General features: G+C 40.5%; 1 protein-coding gene across 2 annotated transcripts in view; it reads left to right on the forward strand.

Moving 5' to 3' along the window:
* Positions 1-433: 433 nt before the first annotated feature.
* Positions 434-18,813, forward strand: part of Homer1 (homer scaffold protein 1) — a 112,898-nt gene continuing 94,518 nt past the window's right edge. For both annotated transcript variants that reach the window (XM_036207068.1, XM_036207067.1), the window contains exon 1: positions 434-933. In XM_036207068.1, coding sequence (XP_036062961.1) covers positions 929-933 — 5 coding nt within the window. In that variant the 5' untranslated portion in view covers positions 434-928. The remainder of the gene's footprint in view (positions 934-18,813) is intronic.

The raw sequence follows: 18,813 nt of genomic DNA on the forward strand, positions 1-18,813 counted from the left end.
GGGGCTGGGTTCTCGGATTCATTCATTCTCCGCCGTCTGGAGCCCGAGGCCGCCGGTGGCCGCGAGGAGGAGAGGCGGGAAGAGGGGGCGGCCGCGAGCGGGGCTCCATTGTGCTCGGCGGGGGCCGGGAAGCCGAGGGAGGTGGGCTCGGGCCCCCTGCGCTGCTCCCCGGCGGCCGCTGCGCCCCCAGCTAGCCGCCAGCCTGGAAATGGCTCCGCTGCTGCTCCTCGAGAGAACGAATCGATCCTCCCCAGCCTTCTCCGCCTGCTCTCCACCTCCTCTCTGCTCCGAGTCTTAGGAGGACGAACCTTCAGAGGACAAGATTCCAATGTGGTGTGCCGTGCACATCGCGAGCGGCCGGGGTTTGCACTTGGAGATTTTTTTTTTTTAATGTAAGCGAAGGGAGACAGTGGCATTGCTGCTTGTAGGATTTTTTTTTAATTAATTTTTTTTTTTTTTTATTAAAGTGCACGTCGCGTTGGGTTGCACGCTCCACCCCTAGGGACCTGGTGTGGTGAAATTTGAACCCACCGCCTTAGCCCAGAGAAGGCCGAGTTACCTGGCTCCCTGGAGTGCCGAGGGGCCGGGAGCGAAATGACCAGCGAACTCGTTTTTTATAAGACTCGGTGAAGCTGGGTTTTGCGGTTTCCTACATGTACACCCGATTTTGTGGAGTAGTTTGAGTGCTATAGTCTCCGCGCAACCTTTTCAATTCCAAATAAGCAAATGTTTGAACGTTTTGGTATCAGCGCGAGTGAAATCTTTTTACCGACAAGAACTAACTGACTTGTCAGCGTCGTTGAATTACCTCCGGAAAAGATCTCGGGGGTGGAAAAGCAACTGCGAAATAACAGACGGAGAAAATTCCTTGGAAGTTATTTCTGTAGCCTAAGAGCAGAAACTTCAGAGCAAGTTTTCATTGGGCAAAATGGGGTAAGGATTTTGTGCTTATCACAGCTTTAAATCTGTTTATGCGTGTGTGAGTTGAGCGGTGGCGGCGACTGTTTTTAAATTCTGTCCCTTGTTAAACGGGTATTACTTTAAAATAGAGATTATATTTGTATTATTGTAGAGCGACACCAGGGGTCCTAATCAGAACGTGTAGTGTTGTTTGTAACTCAGTTATAGTCTTATCAATGATATGTATGGAGACCATGCACTAGTCTACCCCGTACCTCTTAATTGATCATAGCGCTGTATAGGTTACCAAAATCTTGCCATCTTAGGTTTGTTTGACCGGTATTAAAGAGAAGAGCTGCCCACATTCTTTCAGTACTTTGGGGAAATAATCAGTTGCACAAAGGGACGGTTGTAATGAGTAGTTAGACGACAGTCCTTGAAACTGATCCCTTGTAAATTGTTGCCCTCACTGCCCTGTTTTATCCTTGAACATCGGAAGCTAAATGCACAGCGTCAGTTTACTGGGCGTTAAAACGCAAATCTCGGAGTCTCACTGTTGCGGTCTCCACAGTGTGGTTGCTGGAGAGAGAGAGCGAGCTTTTGGTTGAAGGAACTTGGTCACTCTTTCTGCTCTTCTTTTTTAAGCTCAGACCTTTGGCTTGACTCAGCCGTGTCAGATTTACGTCTTCAACATAAGCCAGCCAAGAATGCATTTTCCAAACTTTTCATTCTAAACACTTCAGCTTAATAAAATGCTGGGAGCTCTCCTCTATTTAAGCTGGAAACCCGTGTTATGGGAGCGGTGATCTATTCATTTCTTTAGTGTATTATCCACGCTGTCTCTGAATTCTTCTGTGGCCAAATTAACCGATAAATACATAGTTGGGGGACCAGGTTTGGAAGGGTGGATTTTGAAATTCATTGTGGTGATTTATTAGGAGCACACACCTTAACGTTCTGGAGGAGTTCCTTTTTGTTCTGACAGTTAAAATTTGAAGTTTATTAGCTTATACAACTTTGAAAATGTAGAACACATGTCACAGGAGCCCTTCCTCAGAAATTAATTAAGAGTTGCTAATTATATTTAATACTTAAATGACAGGGGTAAGAATGTAATTAAAATACCTTATTCTATTTCTGGTGCTACTAGTAGCTTTAGTGACCTTCTGCAAATTACTTAACCTTTGTGGATGGACTGTATTCTCATGTGTAAAATAAGGAGTATGAAAGTTTTTCCAACTTGTAAAAATGACTCCCCCCCCCTTTCCTCATTTAATAGTCAGTAGTTAGTTGGCTTTTTTCTTCTAAACTGTTTAAGCTAGGAAATAATGGCGTTTGAAAATGTTTTGAATCAGTTGCACGAATTTTTAAATGAGAAAATTCTAAAAAAAAAAAAAATTGATATTGGAGACCTTTGAAGTATGATTTCCCTTGATTGTATGCAGGTCCATAGTTTAAAATGTGTTGTTTAGGTCACGTTGGGGTGTCACATGCACTCGTACCTACCATCAAGATCAGGTGGCGGTTCTCACCAAGAAGGCTGCCTTCCCCAGACTGGAGTGGCAGCGTCAGGGAAGAGACTCAGCTTTCTGTCTCTTTACATGAACGCCCACTGTTTTACCAAGTGAAGAGATTCATTTACTACTAAGGAGACTAGTGTTGGGAATATGAGTCTAAGCTACTTCCATGAAATACATTTAGATACAACATAATTTGTTTATAAACAACTCACTAGCCTTTTTGTGAAAAATATTTTTAAGGGGCTGGAGAGATGGCTTGGGGCTTAAGAGCACTTGTTGCTCTTTCAGAGGACCTGGGTTCAATTCCCAGCACCCACATGGTGGTTCACAACTCTCACTCCAGTTCCCAGGGTTCTGATACCCATTTTTGACCACTGCAGGTGCCAGGCTTGCAAGTGGTGCTCATACATACATGCAGACAAAACACTGACACACATAAATTAAAATTTAAAAAAATGAATAAAATAAAAAATTAAAAATAACATATAAAATAAGGCTGTAATAGAGCCCTGACTGGTGAGTGCTGTAATTTGAGTTTGCCCCTTCAAAATTCAGGTGCCAAAACTTCATGGTCAATGTGACGATGGCTGAGTACTGAGAGATCTAGAAAGGAGGGCTGGAGAGATGGCTCAGCAGTTAAGAGCGCTTTTCTGTTGGGAATGTGACCCTTTCTTATTGAGGGTGCCTTGGTTTGTCTGCGTTGTTGAAAGAGGAAGGGTTAGTAGAAATAAAGAGAACATCATACAGCAAAGGCATTTGCACACGTTTCTACCCTTTGTAGGTGAATAAGCATAGCCATCTGGGCCTCTTTGAAAGTAAGTTAATATTATATGACCTTGAAAGTTTTCCCAGGCGGTCCTAAATTACCTTATGTGGACGAATATCCAGAATTTCACGTGGATAAGGAAGTTTATATATTACAGATGGACTTTTGATGAATGTTAAGTTATAATAGGATTTACATTAGATTTAATTGTAGGTATAATTAAGGGGTAAAGGACTGGTTAAACTAAAATAATTAGACAGGAAAAATGAGTCCTGTAATACTAGTTTATGCACTGTGGAAAAGGAAGAGAACAGCTGAAACCAGCAGTTGGCAGAGTCTGTCAAAAGCGCACACACTGTGTTGAACTGGAGTGAGGTCAGCTCAAGTATGGCTGTGTAAACATCCGTGTATCAGACTCCTTACAGATAAAGTCTATGTAAGATGAAACCCACGAGAAGCTTCAGCATCTCCAGGAGGGGTTTCTGTTAGGTTGTGCACCCCTGGAAGTATACCATGATGTACTTAGTCTGGAGCTCTGAGAACACTTGAGAAGGCAGCCCTTATCACGTCACTTTGGCCAGTTATTTTGAGCTACTTTTTGTTTCTATTTAGTTTAGACTCTATTAAGAGATAGTTACATACAAAATAGGAGTTTCCCTACAAATGGATGATGATATTTTTGTTTGTTTTTCTGATATCTACCCAACTCTGCAAATTTTGAGCCTTTTTCCCATAAACTCTGCTGCACTGTTACCTGGGGTCGCCTTTGCTGAAAGATGAGAAACTGAAGCTGGTTCTGCTGAAGGCTCTAGGGTGGCAGTAGAAATGTGGGAACCCACCATCGCAGTAGGAGTGCACTTTGTAAAGGCAACCGTCTTCCTATTCCTAACAGTTTAAGTCCTCAGTTCTTTGTTAATTTACCACACGTTCAGCACCAATTGTGTGGCATGTGCTCAGCCGAATGTTGTTGAGTTTATAGGTTAGAACTGGGGAATCTTGGTTAAAGTAAGATGCGAAATGATAAAAGAGCAGTCAAGTGGGGGCATTTGTAGAGGCACACAGTCTATTTGCTGCTCTAGGAAGGATAAAAAGACTTTGGAGCAGGTGAGTACAGCTAGGCCTTGTAGACAGATTAGAAGGCATTTAGGTAGACCAGTGATGGACAGAACCACTGCAGAAAAGCCTTGCTTGCATGGACTCCTTTGGATATAGAGGAGTGAGTCTCTAGAACTTTATCCAGGACCAGGTGAGAGCATTGTAGGCCAATGAAAGACTTTGTTATGCTATAGACTGGCCTTTTAAAACGTAAGAGATCCCAGCCTGGTGTGGCATGCCCTGCACATCTGGTCCTTAGAAAACAGAGGCAGGAGGGTCTGGAGTTTGAGGCCAGTCTGGGCTGTAAGAAAGAGCCTGCTTTAAAAAAAAAAAAGCCAGACAAATTAAAAAATATATGACCTGTTGGCAGCTATACATTTTTATGCTGTAACCTAGTACTCTCATTTAAATGATAAAATGGCACAAAATATTCTTACTTTATGTGATATAGTCTGATATTTTCTATTCAATTATATTCCATTTCATTTTCAAGAAGAAATGATAGGGAAGACCCACTACTTAGATTTAAAAAACTGTGGTAGAAACTGGCAATTTGAAAAAACGTTGCTCAGGGTGGTGTGATGGGAACATTTCGGGACTATAGAAACACCAAGCTAAAACAATGATCTCTGCTGGGTAAAGGAAGTGAATAATTGGACAGGCGCTGGGAAGTTCCACCGTGGAGAGGGTGTAGTTGGGAAGCGTGTCGGTGGCATTTAGAGTGGGGCTTTAGAACTCCGAGTTTTCAGGTTCAGAAATGGTGGAAGCTGCATGGTGTGCTCAGAGAGGAGTAGGTGCTCGCCATACTGAGGGGCTGTGTGAGAACGAGCTGGGGAGTTGACCAGAGAAGCTGACTGTCCTTGTAGTGTGTTGCTTGTGTTACTGGCAGTCAAGATTAAAAGCCATTACATCTCAGGAGATGGGATGGATCTCTGTTCTGCCATTGGAGTTGTCTCTCTGTCTTGGATATTGCTAACTGAATAGAACAGGAAAATGAATCCTGAACATGTAGTATTCTCTGGAATTGTCAGTTCCTGCTATAAGGTTTAAGTGACTGTTTTAGGTAGCCCTAGTGTGTGTGGTTAGGACCTGTCTAGTCAAGTGTAATGTGCAGGCTTTTGTTGCTTGTTTTTTAATACCTTAGGATTTGTGGTACATATACTTAGTGTATGACAGTGCAGTTTACAAGAAACCTTGTTTGTAGAAGAAACAAGGTTTTCCTGGAGGTCTGGAAGACTTTCATTTTTTAAGTTTTTTTAACTGAGAGATTTTGAGGTATTGTAAGAGTTCAAGTTAATTACAGAAGAACTTGTATGTGATAAGGGTAATTGTAGGTAGGTTTAATCTGTGTACAAGAATTGAGAAGGAAACAAACAAAAAAATTCAGACCTTTTTTGTCCTTGAGACACAGGATCTTGCTAAGTTGCTCAGATTGGCCATCCCAGAGTACTGGCATTACAGGTGTGTACCACCACACCCCATACATGAATGGTATTATAGGAGTATAGGGGAAACTCAACAATGAAACCCAGTCAACAGTGTAGGAATAAAATTGTGTGTCTAGGGGTTGGGGATTCAGTGGAGAGCTCTTGCCTAGCAACCACAAGGTCCTGGGTTCGGTCCTCAGCTCCGGGGGGAGGGGAGGTAATAATTGTGTGTCTAGAATCTTTCTTTTAGATCAAAAAAATCAAAATTTACAGAGCACTTCCTACTTCCTCCAGCCCCTTCTTCCTCCCCTTGCTCTCCCCTCTCCATTTCCTTCTCTACCTACCTTATGTTTGAAAGAGTTTTATCATGTAGCCCAGGTAGCTACATGGGACTTGTGACCCATAGCTTGCTTCCCCAGCCCCTGAGTGTTGGGAGTGCCCCTGCACTCCATTCATACTTAGTGGTAGTCTTCCCTGTCCATTGTAATCTAGCATGTTGGTACATTTTGTCTTCCTAAGGTCTAAGGAAGGAGGGGCAAGAAAACTAAACCTTGTTCCTCGTTCTTGTTTTTTAAATAATGTTTTTGAGAAAAGAAGATTGAGTAATTGGCATGCATATCTTTTCAGTATTTGGCTTTTTCCTCTACTTTCATTTTATTTATCTTATTTTTAAGTTTTCCAAAAATCTTAAATGTATGTGGCTTTTTATAGCAAAATAATTTTTAACACATAAAACTGACTCTCATTTTTACTTAACTATCCTTTCTCTTCTTAAGGTAGGCTGATCAAATTTTTCTCATTTTTTCTTATTAGAAAATAAAATGGTTTGTGAAATCTAAAAAATGTCTAATCAGTGTTTTATCCTTGTGATATGGTTAACCCCTGCAGTCTTTCCTGCTTTTGAAGAGTCATCTTAACCTCTGTAATTCCTAATAGTATTGTAAAATTGACTCTGCCCTAGGGGTGTCTCTCTTTTTTTTTAAGTGAACATGTATGTGTGTATAGTGTGTGTGAGTGTGTGTTTCATGTGTTCAGGAAAGGTGTGTGTTTCTGGGTGCACATAATTGTGTGCTAGTGTGCTTGTGAGTCCTGAGATTGATATCAGTATCTTCCTTGATAGCTCTGCACCTTAGATTGCCAGAGGGTCTCTTGCTGAACCTGGAGCTCATTGTTTTTGGCCAGTCTCGCTAGCCAGCCTGCTTTAGGGATTCCTGTCTCTCTGTCCCCTCCCAAGTTCTGGGACTGTTCCACCCACCTGGTTTTCACATGGGTTCTGGGGATTCAGACGCCACGCTGGGCTTCACATTTGCGCCAAGCCTCCAGTCCACAGAACCATCTCCCTAGCTCTGGATATTTTCTCTCAGTAGTCAGTAAATCATGAAGAGCTCTTTCTCATTATGTTTGAAATGAAAGGGTTAGTACTAAGTCCTGAGGCAGAAAGGTTGTAAGAATTGACAGCTTTTTGTAAAACTACCAAACAAGAATTAGAATGTAAGAGAAACTCAAAACAAAAACTGTTTCAGACCTGTAGATAACTTGCAGTTTTCATTACTGTATAGAGTGGTTTAGGCGTTGTTGCCACGTCTTAGGTTTATGGCATATCTGGATCCACGTGTCCACATGCTGCAGAGTCCAGAAGACCATAAAAGAGATCGTCCTTGACTTTATCACAGAAGGACTCGCTCCTAGTTACACACTGTTGTTAGTTGTTGAGTCTGGGGGTATACCTCAGTGGTGGAGCAGGTTGCTCAACAAGCTGAGGTCCTGGATTCAGGTCTTCCACTACCACCAGGAGACAGGGCAACTGGAGCCTTAGCTCTGAAGTGTATTCTCATGGCTCAAAGTGCTTCAAACAGACGGGTTTGTGACACAGCAGCACACTTGGAAAATTAGCTGAAGGGATTTGAGTAAATTAAGTCCCATTCTTAGTATACAGAAGAATCCTGAGTTCTAGTAATTGGAATATGTCAGTTATTATTTTCTTTATATAGGTAGATTGCTAGATTCTTTTTTGTGCTTAAGTATGCCTCAGGTTTGCTTGAGAACTTACTATTGCTTTCCTGTCTTTCTTAAATATTTGTGATAAGTCTTAGGGTTATTCTGTAAGGTATTTTGGTGATTTCTGAGTTTTCGTCCCTGGCACTTTCAGGTTCTCCTATTAGGCTCTTAATAATGATCACTGGTAACTCATTTGGAATGGAATTAGCTATCAAAGAACTCAACTTAGAAAATGTTATCTGTGTCCTCCAGTATTCCTAAACTTAGGACAGTTACTTTGATCTTACCATCCCTTTAGCTTTTTGTGTGCTGCTTTTTACGTGCTCTTTTGTAAAATGGGGTTGTTTCCTATCTTACTTGTTGCAAATGTGTCTTTTGGCTTTTAACATTGAAATGTGTGTGGTTTGCTTAATTGCCCTGTTGCTTGCATTATACTACTTAATAAGGACTCCACCTACTCTAATAGTATTACCAGGGATCACTGTGTAGGTTCAACTGAGAAGAGCTGAGCATGGGGGCACACACCTTTAGTTTCAGCACAAGAAGGCAGATATCTGAGTTCAAGGCCAGCCTGGTCTATAGAATGAGTTCCAGGACTACACAGAGAAGCCTTTACTCAAGAGTGAGAAGACTCCGTCACCCTTTAAGCCAACTTTCTTAAGATTGTTGATTAAAAAAGCAAAAACAGTTCCAGATCTTGCAGAATGCCCTTTACCTTCTCTGCTGATAATCAGTAGTTATTACTTTGTTAAGTTTTTGACAAGTTCATGCATGTATGCAGTGATTTGGGAACATATTCACCCCATTGCTCTCTCCTGCATCCTCCTTCTCTTATAGACAGCCTCCCCTTCCCAAATCCTACTTTCATGTGTTTGTGTGCACGCACGCGTATGTGGAAGCGTGCAGGTAGTCATAGCTGCTGTGTATTCATTCTTGATGAGATTGCTCTTGTCCTGTCTGGAAAGCAGCATTTTGTAGGACGCCTATCCTCTAGCACGGTGATTTGCACTGTGACCCTTTAATACAGTTCCTCATGTGGTGACCCCCAACCTTAAGATTATTTTTGTTGCTACTTGGTAACTGTAATTTTGCTACTGTTATGAATCATAATGTAAATATCTTTGGAGATAAGGGTTTGTCAAATGTCAAAGGAGTCGTGACCCACAGGTTGAGAACCACCTTTTTTAGCAGTTAACACTGTTCCTGCTTCCCTTTTTTGATGTTCTCTGAGTCTTGGAAGGATGATGTCCAGTTTAGGGCTGAGCATTCAACAGTCGTTTATTTTCAGAATAGTTAAGAGTCTCTGTTGAATGTCAGCCACTGTAAAAGAAAGCTTCTCTGGCCAAGGTGGATAGCAGTGTTAATCTGAGGATATAACTATAAACATTTAGAAGGTAGTTTGGTTACTTATATATTTAGCTTAATATAAGTAATCTACAGAATTGTGTAATTCTGTAATTGTGGCTTTTCATTTCTTTTATTTGGTATTTTGTTAATGTTAAATATATGCGTATGCATTACTATTTTGATGATAATCTGGGGTAAAGTATAAACTATTAATGACAGTGTTACTGTTTAATTTTATTTTGTGACAAATTACAATATTCTGAGTAATCAGTGTTTAGTCCATAGGTGGAGTTACAGGCTGTTAATGTGGCAGGAAGCTAGTCTAAAGAATAGTTTCAAAGATGGTAGAGTTTGCCGTGATGCAAAAGTGTATAATGGAACTGGAGAGATGGCTCAGTGGTCAAGAGCACTGGCTGCTCTTCCAAGAGAGCCTGGATTCTATTCCCAACCCCTACATGGCAGCCCATGGCTATCTATAACTCCAGTTCAGAGGATCTGATGTTCTCTTCTGGCCTCTGTCACCAGGCATACATGTAGTCCACAAATAGGCATGCAGGCAAACACATAAAGCAATAAAATAAACACAAAATGTATGAGTGTATATGTTTTAGGACTGCATACATAAAGTGTGTTTGTATATACAAAAAAAGATGAGAAAGGCTTTAAAGTGCTGCCATGTTTCTGGGAAGACCAGTTGTGAAAGTGTTTGAGTCTTTCTGAATTGTTTAGTTGCTCTACAATGAGTACGTTTAAGTTTTAACGTTTTCTCTTGGGATTTAAGAGTGAAAGTATTTAAAGAATGTTAATATCTATAGTATAATACTACCACAGTCAGTAACTGTTCATGTATATAGTTTTACAGGCATTTGTATCAGTTTTCACTTCTACATGTAAAATCTTAGTTCATTATTTTCAAGATTGACTAAAGAAGTAGTTACCCTACTTGACCAGCAGAACTGTTTTAAATGTAAGGATTATTCTGCTGACAGTTATCAGGATATTAATGATATCTGCATCTTTATGGACATGTGACTAATAGAACATTCTACAACTATGAAATGATAGAGCATGTGTTGAATCTTGCAGCTGCCGGGAGCTCTTGTCCTTAGCTCAGGGAACCTAAGTGGATGCTCGGTGATTGCTTTGGAAAGCTGTGTTTAATCCTTCCTAGTCCTTCTAAAATATTCAAATTTAGTGCAAGCTTGGTTCTTGGTGAGTTTCTTAAATGCATGTCTCTTGTCTTCCTTTAAGATGATGAAAACCCTGCATTTTACTTTAAATCTGCTTAGTGTATTATGTTTGGGATGTTTGAAGTACTTATAAGCGTTTTGACATTACCATACACGTTTGGTGTAATATTTCCACTGTTGACTTTAAATTGAAATTTTTATAAGCTAACCCTCCTTGTAGTTATCGGGCACTTCAGTTTCTGGAATACTTATGTAGATAGAATCTGTTTCTCTGAAGATCTCAGGCTGGTGGAGGGAGGAGGAGCACTTGAGATGTTAATTTGGAACATTTTCCCTCTGCTTAAAAGACCTGTAAGTGGAGGGCCAGGATATAGCATGTTGCAGTTTCTGAATGACATGGTTTCTGTTACTTGATTTACTATACTAGTCTCTAAGGAAAAGCTGGCCCATACTGTACCAGATTTAAACTTGTCATTATTCTTTAAAAAATATTTATTTTTATGTCATGTGTATGAATGTTTTGCTGCATGTTTGCATGCACACCACACACTTAGCCTGGTGCCTGTGGAGGCCATGTAACTAGAGTTACAGACTGTTGTGAGCTGCCGTGAGCTGCCGTGTGGGTTCTGGGAAATGAATGCTCAGGTCCTCCAAGAGCAGCACATGCTCTTCAGTGCTGAGCCATCTCTCTAGCCCCTGAATTGTCCTTTTGGAATCACCTCCGAAGCTCTAATGCAGTCATTAGCTAGTGTAAGGTAAAAGGAGTGGAGATTAGGGAGGACTGTGAGGAAGTGACACACACTTCCTAAGCACATTGTTCTAAAACCTTCTACTCAAGGAAACATATCTCTAGCCTGATCTCTTTTTTATTCTACAAGCTTTTTATTTTTTTATTTTTTATTTTTATTTTTTAAATTAAAGCAATCATGTTATGTTAGCTAGGTCAGATACAGGTTTGAACTGCATTACCTCTTGGCTACAGCAGGAAGAAGACTAGATCATAGTATGATACTAGCAGAAATAAATACTAGCAGAAATAAATACTAGATTAGTTGTTCACAATTGTGAGCCTATATCAGCACCACCTAGAGGGCTTGTTAAAAAGAAAAAGATGCTGTATTCAGTGGGTCTATGAGTTTGCGGGTGATGCTGCTGCTGCTGCTGGATCTTAACTGAGGAATGCTGCAGTCCATCACAAAAGTGAACACCTTTGTCTAGTCAGAAAGCTTACCTGTTCCTAAAGTGCCACTGTCTCCCATTCCCTCCCTATCGCCTTCGCTAGGCATGACCCACACACTTTAAAGTTAGAAAAACCATGATACAAACTGGGGCCAGGACACCTGATTTAGCTGCTGATCTATTCTTTATAAGCTAGAAGATCCAGGATAGTCTGAAACCATACCTTTGAACCTGATTGCTTTTAGCCACACCTACCAGGTATGACCATTTCCTATTAAGGTTTCTTCTGCTTTCTGGCATTGTTAAATGTATTGTTTTTAAAACTACCTGAGATGGCTTTGACTTCTGAAGTTTTCTGCTTTAGGAGAAAATATGATTTCATTCATATTTGGTTGGGGATTTAGCTCAGTGGTAGAGTGCTTGCCTAGCAAGCACAAGGCCCTGGGTTCGATCCTCAGCTCAAAAAAAAAAAAAAAAAAAAAAAAAAAGCCTTAAACAAAAAAACTTCATTCTAAATTACTGATTTTGCTTAGAAAGTTTTAAGTTGTGTGTCATAAATATTAGACTTTTATTGTTGTATGACAGACTACCAAGATTTAAACAACACCTGTTTGTTATCCAGACGTTTCTGTGGGCCAAGAGCCTAGGCATTGACACTTAGCTGGATCTTCTTCATAAGATAATCCAGGGAGAAACTAGGATTGAGATTATGGACATTTTCTCTTGTATTCCTGTGGTTTTCAGCAGAATTAATTTCTTTGCTTACTGTGTCTCTTCCAAACCAGCCAAGGAGAGCCTCCTTTTGGTTGGCCATTTACCTGCATAGATCCAGACCTCTTTGGATAATAATCTTCCTTTTGATTAATTCAGGATCAACAAACTTGTGATCTGTCATTTGTGTGTCATTTGTGACCCCCTGCTCGGGTCAACTGTTCACTCTCTAGAGCAGTGGTTGTCAACCTTCCTAATGCTTCGACCCTTTAATACAGTTCCTCATGGTGTGGAGACCCAACCATCCAGTTACTTTCACTTTTACTTCATAACTGTAATGCTGCTACTGCTGTGAATCATAATTAATATGTTTTCTGTTTCTGTGTTTCCTGTGAAAGGGTCCTTGGACTTCCGGGTTGAGAATCACTGCTCTCGATTATGTGCAAATGTCCACCGGGGAATGGTCTTGGAGGCCATCTTAAAATTGGCATCTCATACCAAGTACCCGTGGTTCCTTTTCCAAGTCTGAAACCTTGAAGTTCTGTGCTTCTACTCCCACGTGGATGGGTTACTCCTTATGCATCCCAGATGTTCCCTTATCATTCTGTCTCATTTACTGGATACTGTGTCTGTTGTGTTTAACTGCACAGTTTTCTGTAATGTGATTTTTCTATCAAGGGCTGGGTAGAAAACACTTTTTCCAGACACTGTATTAGGTATGTGAATTTGTTCTCTCCTAGTTGTTGAGTGTATTTATATAGAAAGACAGACAATGTCCTCCTACTTTCTTAGACCCCTAACTTACTGTCTTCTAGTTTCCAGTGCTATTGAAGCTGATTGTTGCTGCTTCTTGTGTCTTGACGTGTAGTGTTGATGACCTGAACTTCATGATGATATTTCATGTGTGTTTTTCTTGAATGCTGTTGTTTATTTGCAGGCTGTGGATTGAACCCAGTGCTTTGCCCCTGAGTTATATTCCCAACTCTGCTTTGGTTTTTACTTTCTAGTCATTTGTTCTTTAGTATTTTAGTGGGCTCTTGAAAACCCAGCAACTCACCTCCCTAAATTTGGAAAATTCCTTGTATTTTTAAGGAATAACTCCCCTACCTTTCTCCCTGCTTTCCAAGCCAAGGTCTTACTCTGTAGCCCATGCTTTAAACTATCCTGCCTCAGCCTTCTGAGTGCTGGGATTATAGACGTGTGCTACCATGCCTGCTAGAAATATTTTCTTGCCCCTTTTCTCTTTGCTCTGTATGAACTGCCTGTTTGTTGGATGATAGACCTCTTTTCATTCTTGCATGCTACTTAATTTCTCTAAAGAAGAGTAATTGAACACACATACCCATACCTCGTAGCATTCTGAGATAAGGTAAGGCTATTTCCTACTACATGCATGGGGGTGGGAGTTGTCCATTTGTAGTCTTTTTTTTCTTAATGCTCCTCTTTCAAGTACTGCTCCTGTTTGTGGGAAAGGTAGTTGATGTTAGAGCTGAGGTAGAGATCCCATTGCTCTCTATTAAAATTTCAGCCAACCCCAGTTAAGTCCCACACTTCACACTCCTTTGCGATCACCTTGCCTCTCTTCGGGCAGGTGGTAATTCACTTAGCTTTCTTTTTGAGGATACTTTGACACTTTCTTGTTTTACCAACTCAGGTACTGTAATTTGTTTTCCATACTTGAAAAATGCACTTTCTGTTCTTGGATGTTATGGGTTTATACCTTCTTTTCCCTTCACTTTGACTTAAATGGAATTTTAGAAAAGGAAGATAAATGTGTGTCATTAATTTACCATGTTTGATCAGAATCACTGAGCCTTCAGGTCTTGATTTATGTTATTAAGGCATCTTTCAGAATATGTTGGTACTATTGATCAATTGACTGGAGTTTGGTAGATGACACAAATACTTTCTAAAGATCTGTCTGACTAACACCTAAAAACTCAAGCATAATTTAAGTACATTTTAAAATTAAAAAGTTAAAATTGGTAGGGTGGTGGAGTGATGGCTTAGTGGTTAAGAGAACTTGTTGATCTTTCAAATCAACCTGGGTCGGATTCCCAAAACCCACACGATGGCTCACAATCAGCTACAACTCCCAGTTTTTCACAGGATCTGATGCCCTCTTCTGGCCTCCTTGGGTACCAGACACACACATGGTGCTGGACATATTTGAAGGCAGAAACCTATGCACCTAAAATAAAATAATGTAGAGAGAGAAAGAATGTACACCACCATACTTGACTATTAAAACAACAACAACAACAACAACAACAACAACAACAACAACTACTGAAAAGCAGCCCTCAGCATAAGAGTGCTTGTTCTCCCTGCTGTTAGACAAACCAAAGCTCCGGGTGCCCTTGCTAATACTGTGCTTCTTGAGCACTTGTTTACAAAAAGTAAAATAAGCACTTAGTTTGCGTCATGAGTCATGCTAGGCACTGGCAGTACAAAAGGAGTCGATAGACATGTAAACAAGAAACGGTATTGCTGTGACTTAAATGCTGCAGTGATGCGCACTGAGTTAGACCTTGCAGAGAAGGAAGTTTCTTGGATCGTCAGGTGTTTCATGTAGCCAGCTAAGTTTGAGTTGAGACTTGAAAAACAAACGAAAATTAGAGGAAGGTGTGAATAAGGTGGTTAGGACATTTTGGGTGGGAAGATAGTGTGGGTAGTTTCAGAGTATGAGTACGCTTGTTAGAAAGGTAAGGTGGTAAAGAGAGATGTGAGCAGAAAGCTAGCTGGGGCCAGTTCTTGACTGTCATGTTAAGAGGATTGTCCGTTTCCCTTAGGTTAGTGGTTTTCATGTACTTTTATGTGCCTGTATCCATAAAAGATTTGAAGCATCTTCCTTCATACATATATATATTTATAAATTATATGTTCTACATGTGTGTGTATTTATAGAAGTACATTTTGTATGACAGGCACATAACTTACATAATAGGCATGTTTATATATAATAAAACATAAAAGTAGACATGAAAGAAAAGGAAAACTAAAGCTGTTGCTTTAAGTAATGGTGACCAGTAGAACAATTTCCAACTGGTTATTACCAACCTTGCATTTTAGAATAACCATTCAGACTCATTGTGGGGAAGTGTTATATTTGATGGAGGGTGTGTGTGTAAGTAGTAACTGGGATTGAAAGACACATTTAATTCCAAAGTAGGTTAGTTGCAGCAGTTTAGTCAGGAATAATTGTTTGAATTAAAACACTACCCAAGGGCATGGACTTGAGATTTAAGTAGTGACTGTCTCTGAGAGTTGATGTAAACTAGATAGATCTGGAGGATAGGGGAATAAAGAAGTTGACTTCGTAACCATGAACTGAGGTAGTGAATTGGGAGGAGAGAGGAAAGTTTACATTGGAAAGAGGTGGTGACTGATTGAAAGTTATGTATTTATGGTCATCTGCATTGGGGATATCTTATAATTGGATATTCAAGTCTGACATTTAGTAAAAACAGAACTTGGCTAGGGATTGAGTTTTGGGAATCATTAGAATATATAAGTATTGGTTGCTGCTGTGAATGTGGATGAGCTCATTCAGGGTATTTATAGAAAAGAACAGGCTAGGCTTCTCTGGGAATCATCATTTTAGGAGTAGGCAGAGGAGCTGAGAGAACTGTAAGGTGGGAGAACATGTCACACAAATTAAGAAAATGAGCTTGAAGAAAGGGGTCCTGGGCCCCGATGAGGAGAATGACCAAGTGAGTTAGGGTCAGGGGTTTGGGCTGATAGGTTTCTAAAGGCTTTCTCTTGAACACTCTGCAGCCTATACTGGAACCCAGGTTGCTACAGAGTGAGGGGGCAGGACGAAGCAGATTGGAGATGTAGACATCTACTTGAAGAGACAGTATCTTGGGGTTAGGACGATGGCTGTGATAAGAGCTTCACACAAGGGCCTGAGTTCAAGTCCTCAGCAGTATGTGAAAAGCCCAGAGGGTTACAAGCCTGTACCCTCACTAGGTTACTGGTGAAGACAGGAGGGTCCCTGGGATTACTAGTGAACAGCTGGTTCCAGGTTCAGTGAGAGTCCCATCTCAAGGGAATAAAGCAAAACATGAAAGAACAGAACACACACCACACACACATTCTCTCTTCCTCTCAGACAGGCAGACAGACATACACACACAAGAATATTTGTGAAATAGTGTAACTTCAAAATTCTCTAAGGTTCAGGTAGTTGAGTTTTGTTCAAAGAAATATGGACAAACATTCTTTGAGAAGGAATAACTAGCTGGAGGTATTTTTAAAAGAACAACAAACAGATATTTGTTGAAGAAAGGTGGGGCCGGATGTGATGTGGCACATAGGTAAAGTGGTTAATGGTTAGTTAGTAAAAGAGATGTTTTCATGGTAAACTGGAGGAGATGGGGAGAGAAGACATGACTGTATTGCACCCTGAAGGGCAGGAGACCCTTGGGAGTTTTTAGTTGATAGACTCCAATTTCTCAATTTGTTTACTGGTTTGTCTAACATATAAAGTGTCAGGCACTGTTCTAAAATATGAGATCCATCTATAAACAAAGCCTTGCCTTTATGAGTGTTATATTCTAGTCACTAGAATCTAGTGAATGATAAACAACACAGCCATCTGCTGAGTGTGGAGAATATAGTTACTCAGAGAGCCTTGGAAAAAGAGGGAAGCCTGGGAGAGATTGCTTACCATGGCCACTGGGTAGCTTAAAGGGCCTAAGTAAGGTAAGCGGCCCGAAGTTTTAGTGAACTCTGAAAGCAATCTAAATGTAGGTAACTCCAGTACCCAAGTAGGTGGAAGAGTTTTCATGGTTCCATTCTATTAAAGCATTAAAGGATGATGCCTAATTTTTCAGTGTTTGTTTTGATTTGTGGTTTGAGTCAGGGTCTCACTTTGTAACTGGGTGCTATGTAGATGAGGCTGGTCTTAAGCTCATAGAAATCTGCCTGCCTCTCTTCCCCCAATTGCTGGTTAAAGGTAAGGGCTACCACACCTGGCCTCAATTTTATTTTAATATTTTCCCTTTAGTTGCCTGTTTTCTTCTTAGAGAACATTCTGTAATCTTGGAAGATCAACTTCATAAATAATAGAGTCTGCTGGAAAACCTTCAATCCCTTCTTACTTATTCCCCCTTACTCTCCACCCCCCCTTGCCCACCCCCAGGTACTGCGGACTGAACCCAGGGTTTACGCAGCTAGGAGAGCTCACTGCACTGAGCTATTACCCTGAACCCAGCCACCAATTGAAACATCCTGAAACGAAGTCCCGTAGAAAGTCTTAAAGCCTTTTTGATGGCTGAGATGATATTTAATATCTTTAATAGTTTTCTCTCACACATATACAGCACATTTACTCATGGTGAATCAAACTGTATAAAGCCATGAGTAAGACTTTTTCTTTACTGTCTAGGAAGGTTTAAAGTTAATCAGTATAAGTGCTGAGATGATACTCTGACTCCTAGTGAGTACTCAATATGTTATTATTTTAGGGACTTTTCAAGTTATCCTATCTTTCTTTTTCCTGATAAATATTTTCGGTCTTTTCTGGACAAGGTAAACCTTAGCTTTCTTTCTAAATCACTCAAAGAACTTGTACCCTGTACTAATTCTGATCTTACCATGATAGCTTGGATAGTGTTTTAATTTTGTGATGGACTGGCATGCTAAAGGAGTGCATGGTAACTGTTCATTGGCTGCATCAATAGTAAAAAGAGATAGAGGCTTTATGACGTTGAAGAGTTTACTCTTTCTTCTGTAAAGCAGACTTTCATTGTGAAGCTTCTAACACACCATCTCTTTTTAAATCTTGAGATGAGATTCAGGCTACCTAAGCTGTAATTGCAGAGTAGTGTAGTGTAGCCTTACTAGCTTAGCAAACAGGTGAGGTTTCCAGAGTCAGAGAGTAGCAGTGTGATCTTGAGCAACTTATCTAAGTATTGTGTGCATCAGTGTTCATATCTGTAAATGAGGAGAGAATTATGAAGACAAATGGATAAAGTATCTAAAAGGTTGTTAAAACAATACTTAATAAATAGTGACTAAAGATAGCTGTTATTGGTTGGGGATTTAGCTCAGTGGTAGAGCGCTTGCTAGGCCCTGGGTTCGATCCTCAGCTCCAAAAACAAAAACAAAAACAAAAACAAAAAAAAAAAAAAGGAAAAAAAGATAGCTGTTGTTATTCTGTGATTTGTAATTTTCACTGTAGTGTTTTTGTCTTGTTTTCTTCTGTTTGTATTTGAAGAGGATGGTGGAGAAAGCAGTTCCAGTTCATGAATGAGGGAAGTATGGGGGCTGGTGAGATGGCCCAGCAGGTAAAAGCGTTTGTTGTGGAGCCTGGCAGGCAGCTCATGTAAAGGTGAAGGAGAGAACCAGTTTCACAAAGTTATCCTTTGACCTCCCCATCTGTGCTATGGCTAATTTTAAAAAATATTTATATGGGTGTTTTCCTTGCATACATGTCTGCATGCCATGTGCATACTTGGAGCTCATGGAAGAGGGCATTGGATCCCTGGGACTGAGTTACAGATGGTTGTGAACTGCAGTGTGGGTGCTGGGAATTGAACCCAGGTCCTCTGGAAGGACAACCAGTGCTGTTGAGCCATCTTTCCAGCCCTCCCCACCCCACCCCCCTTTGTTAAAGAAAGAAAAGTATGTTTTTAGGATATTTGTGTGCTAAAGAGCAAAGATAAAATTAATGG

This window comes from Onychomys torridus, chromosome 15, assembly GCF_903995425.1.
Source record: "Onychomys torridus chromosome 15, mOncTor1.1, whole genome shotgun sequence".
Taxonomy (NCBI): domain Eukaryota; kingdom Metazoa; phylum Chordata; class Mammalia; order Rodentia; family Cricetidae; genus Onychomys; species Onychomys torridus.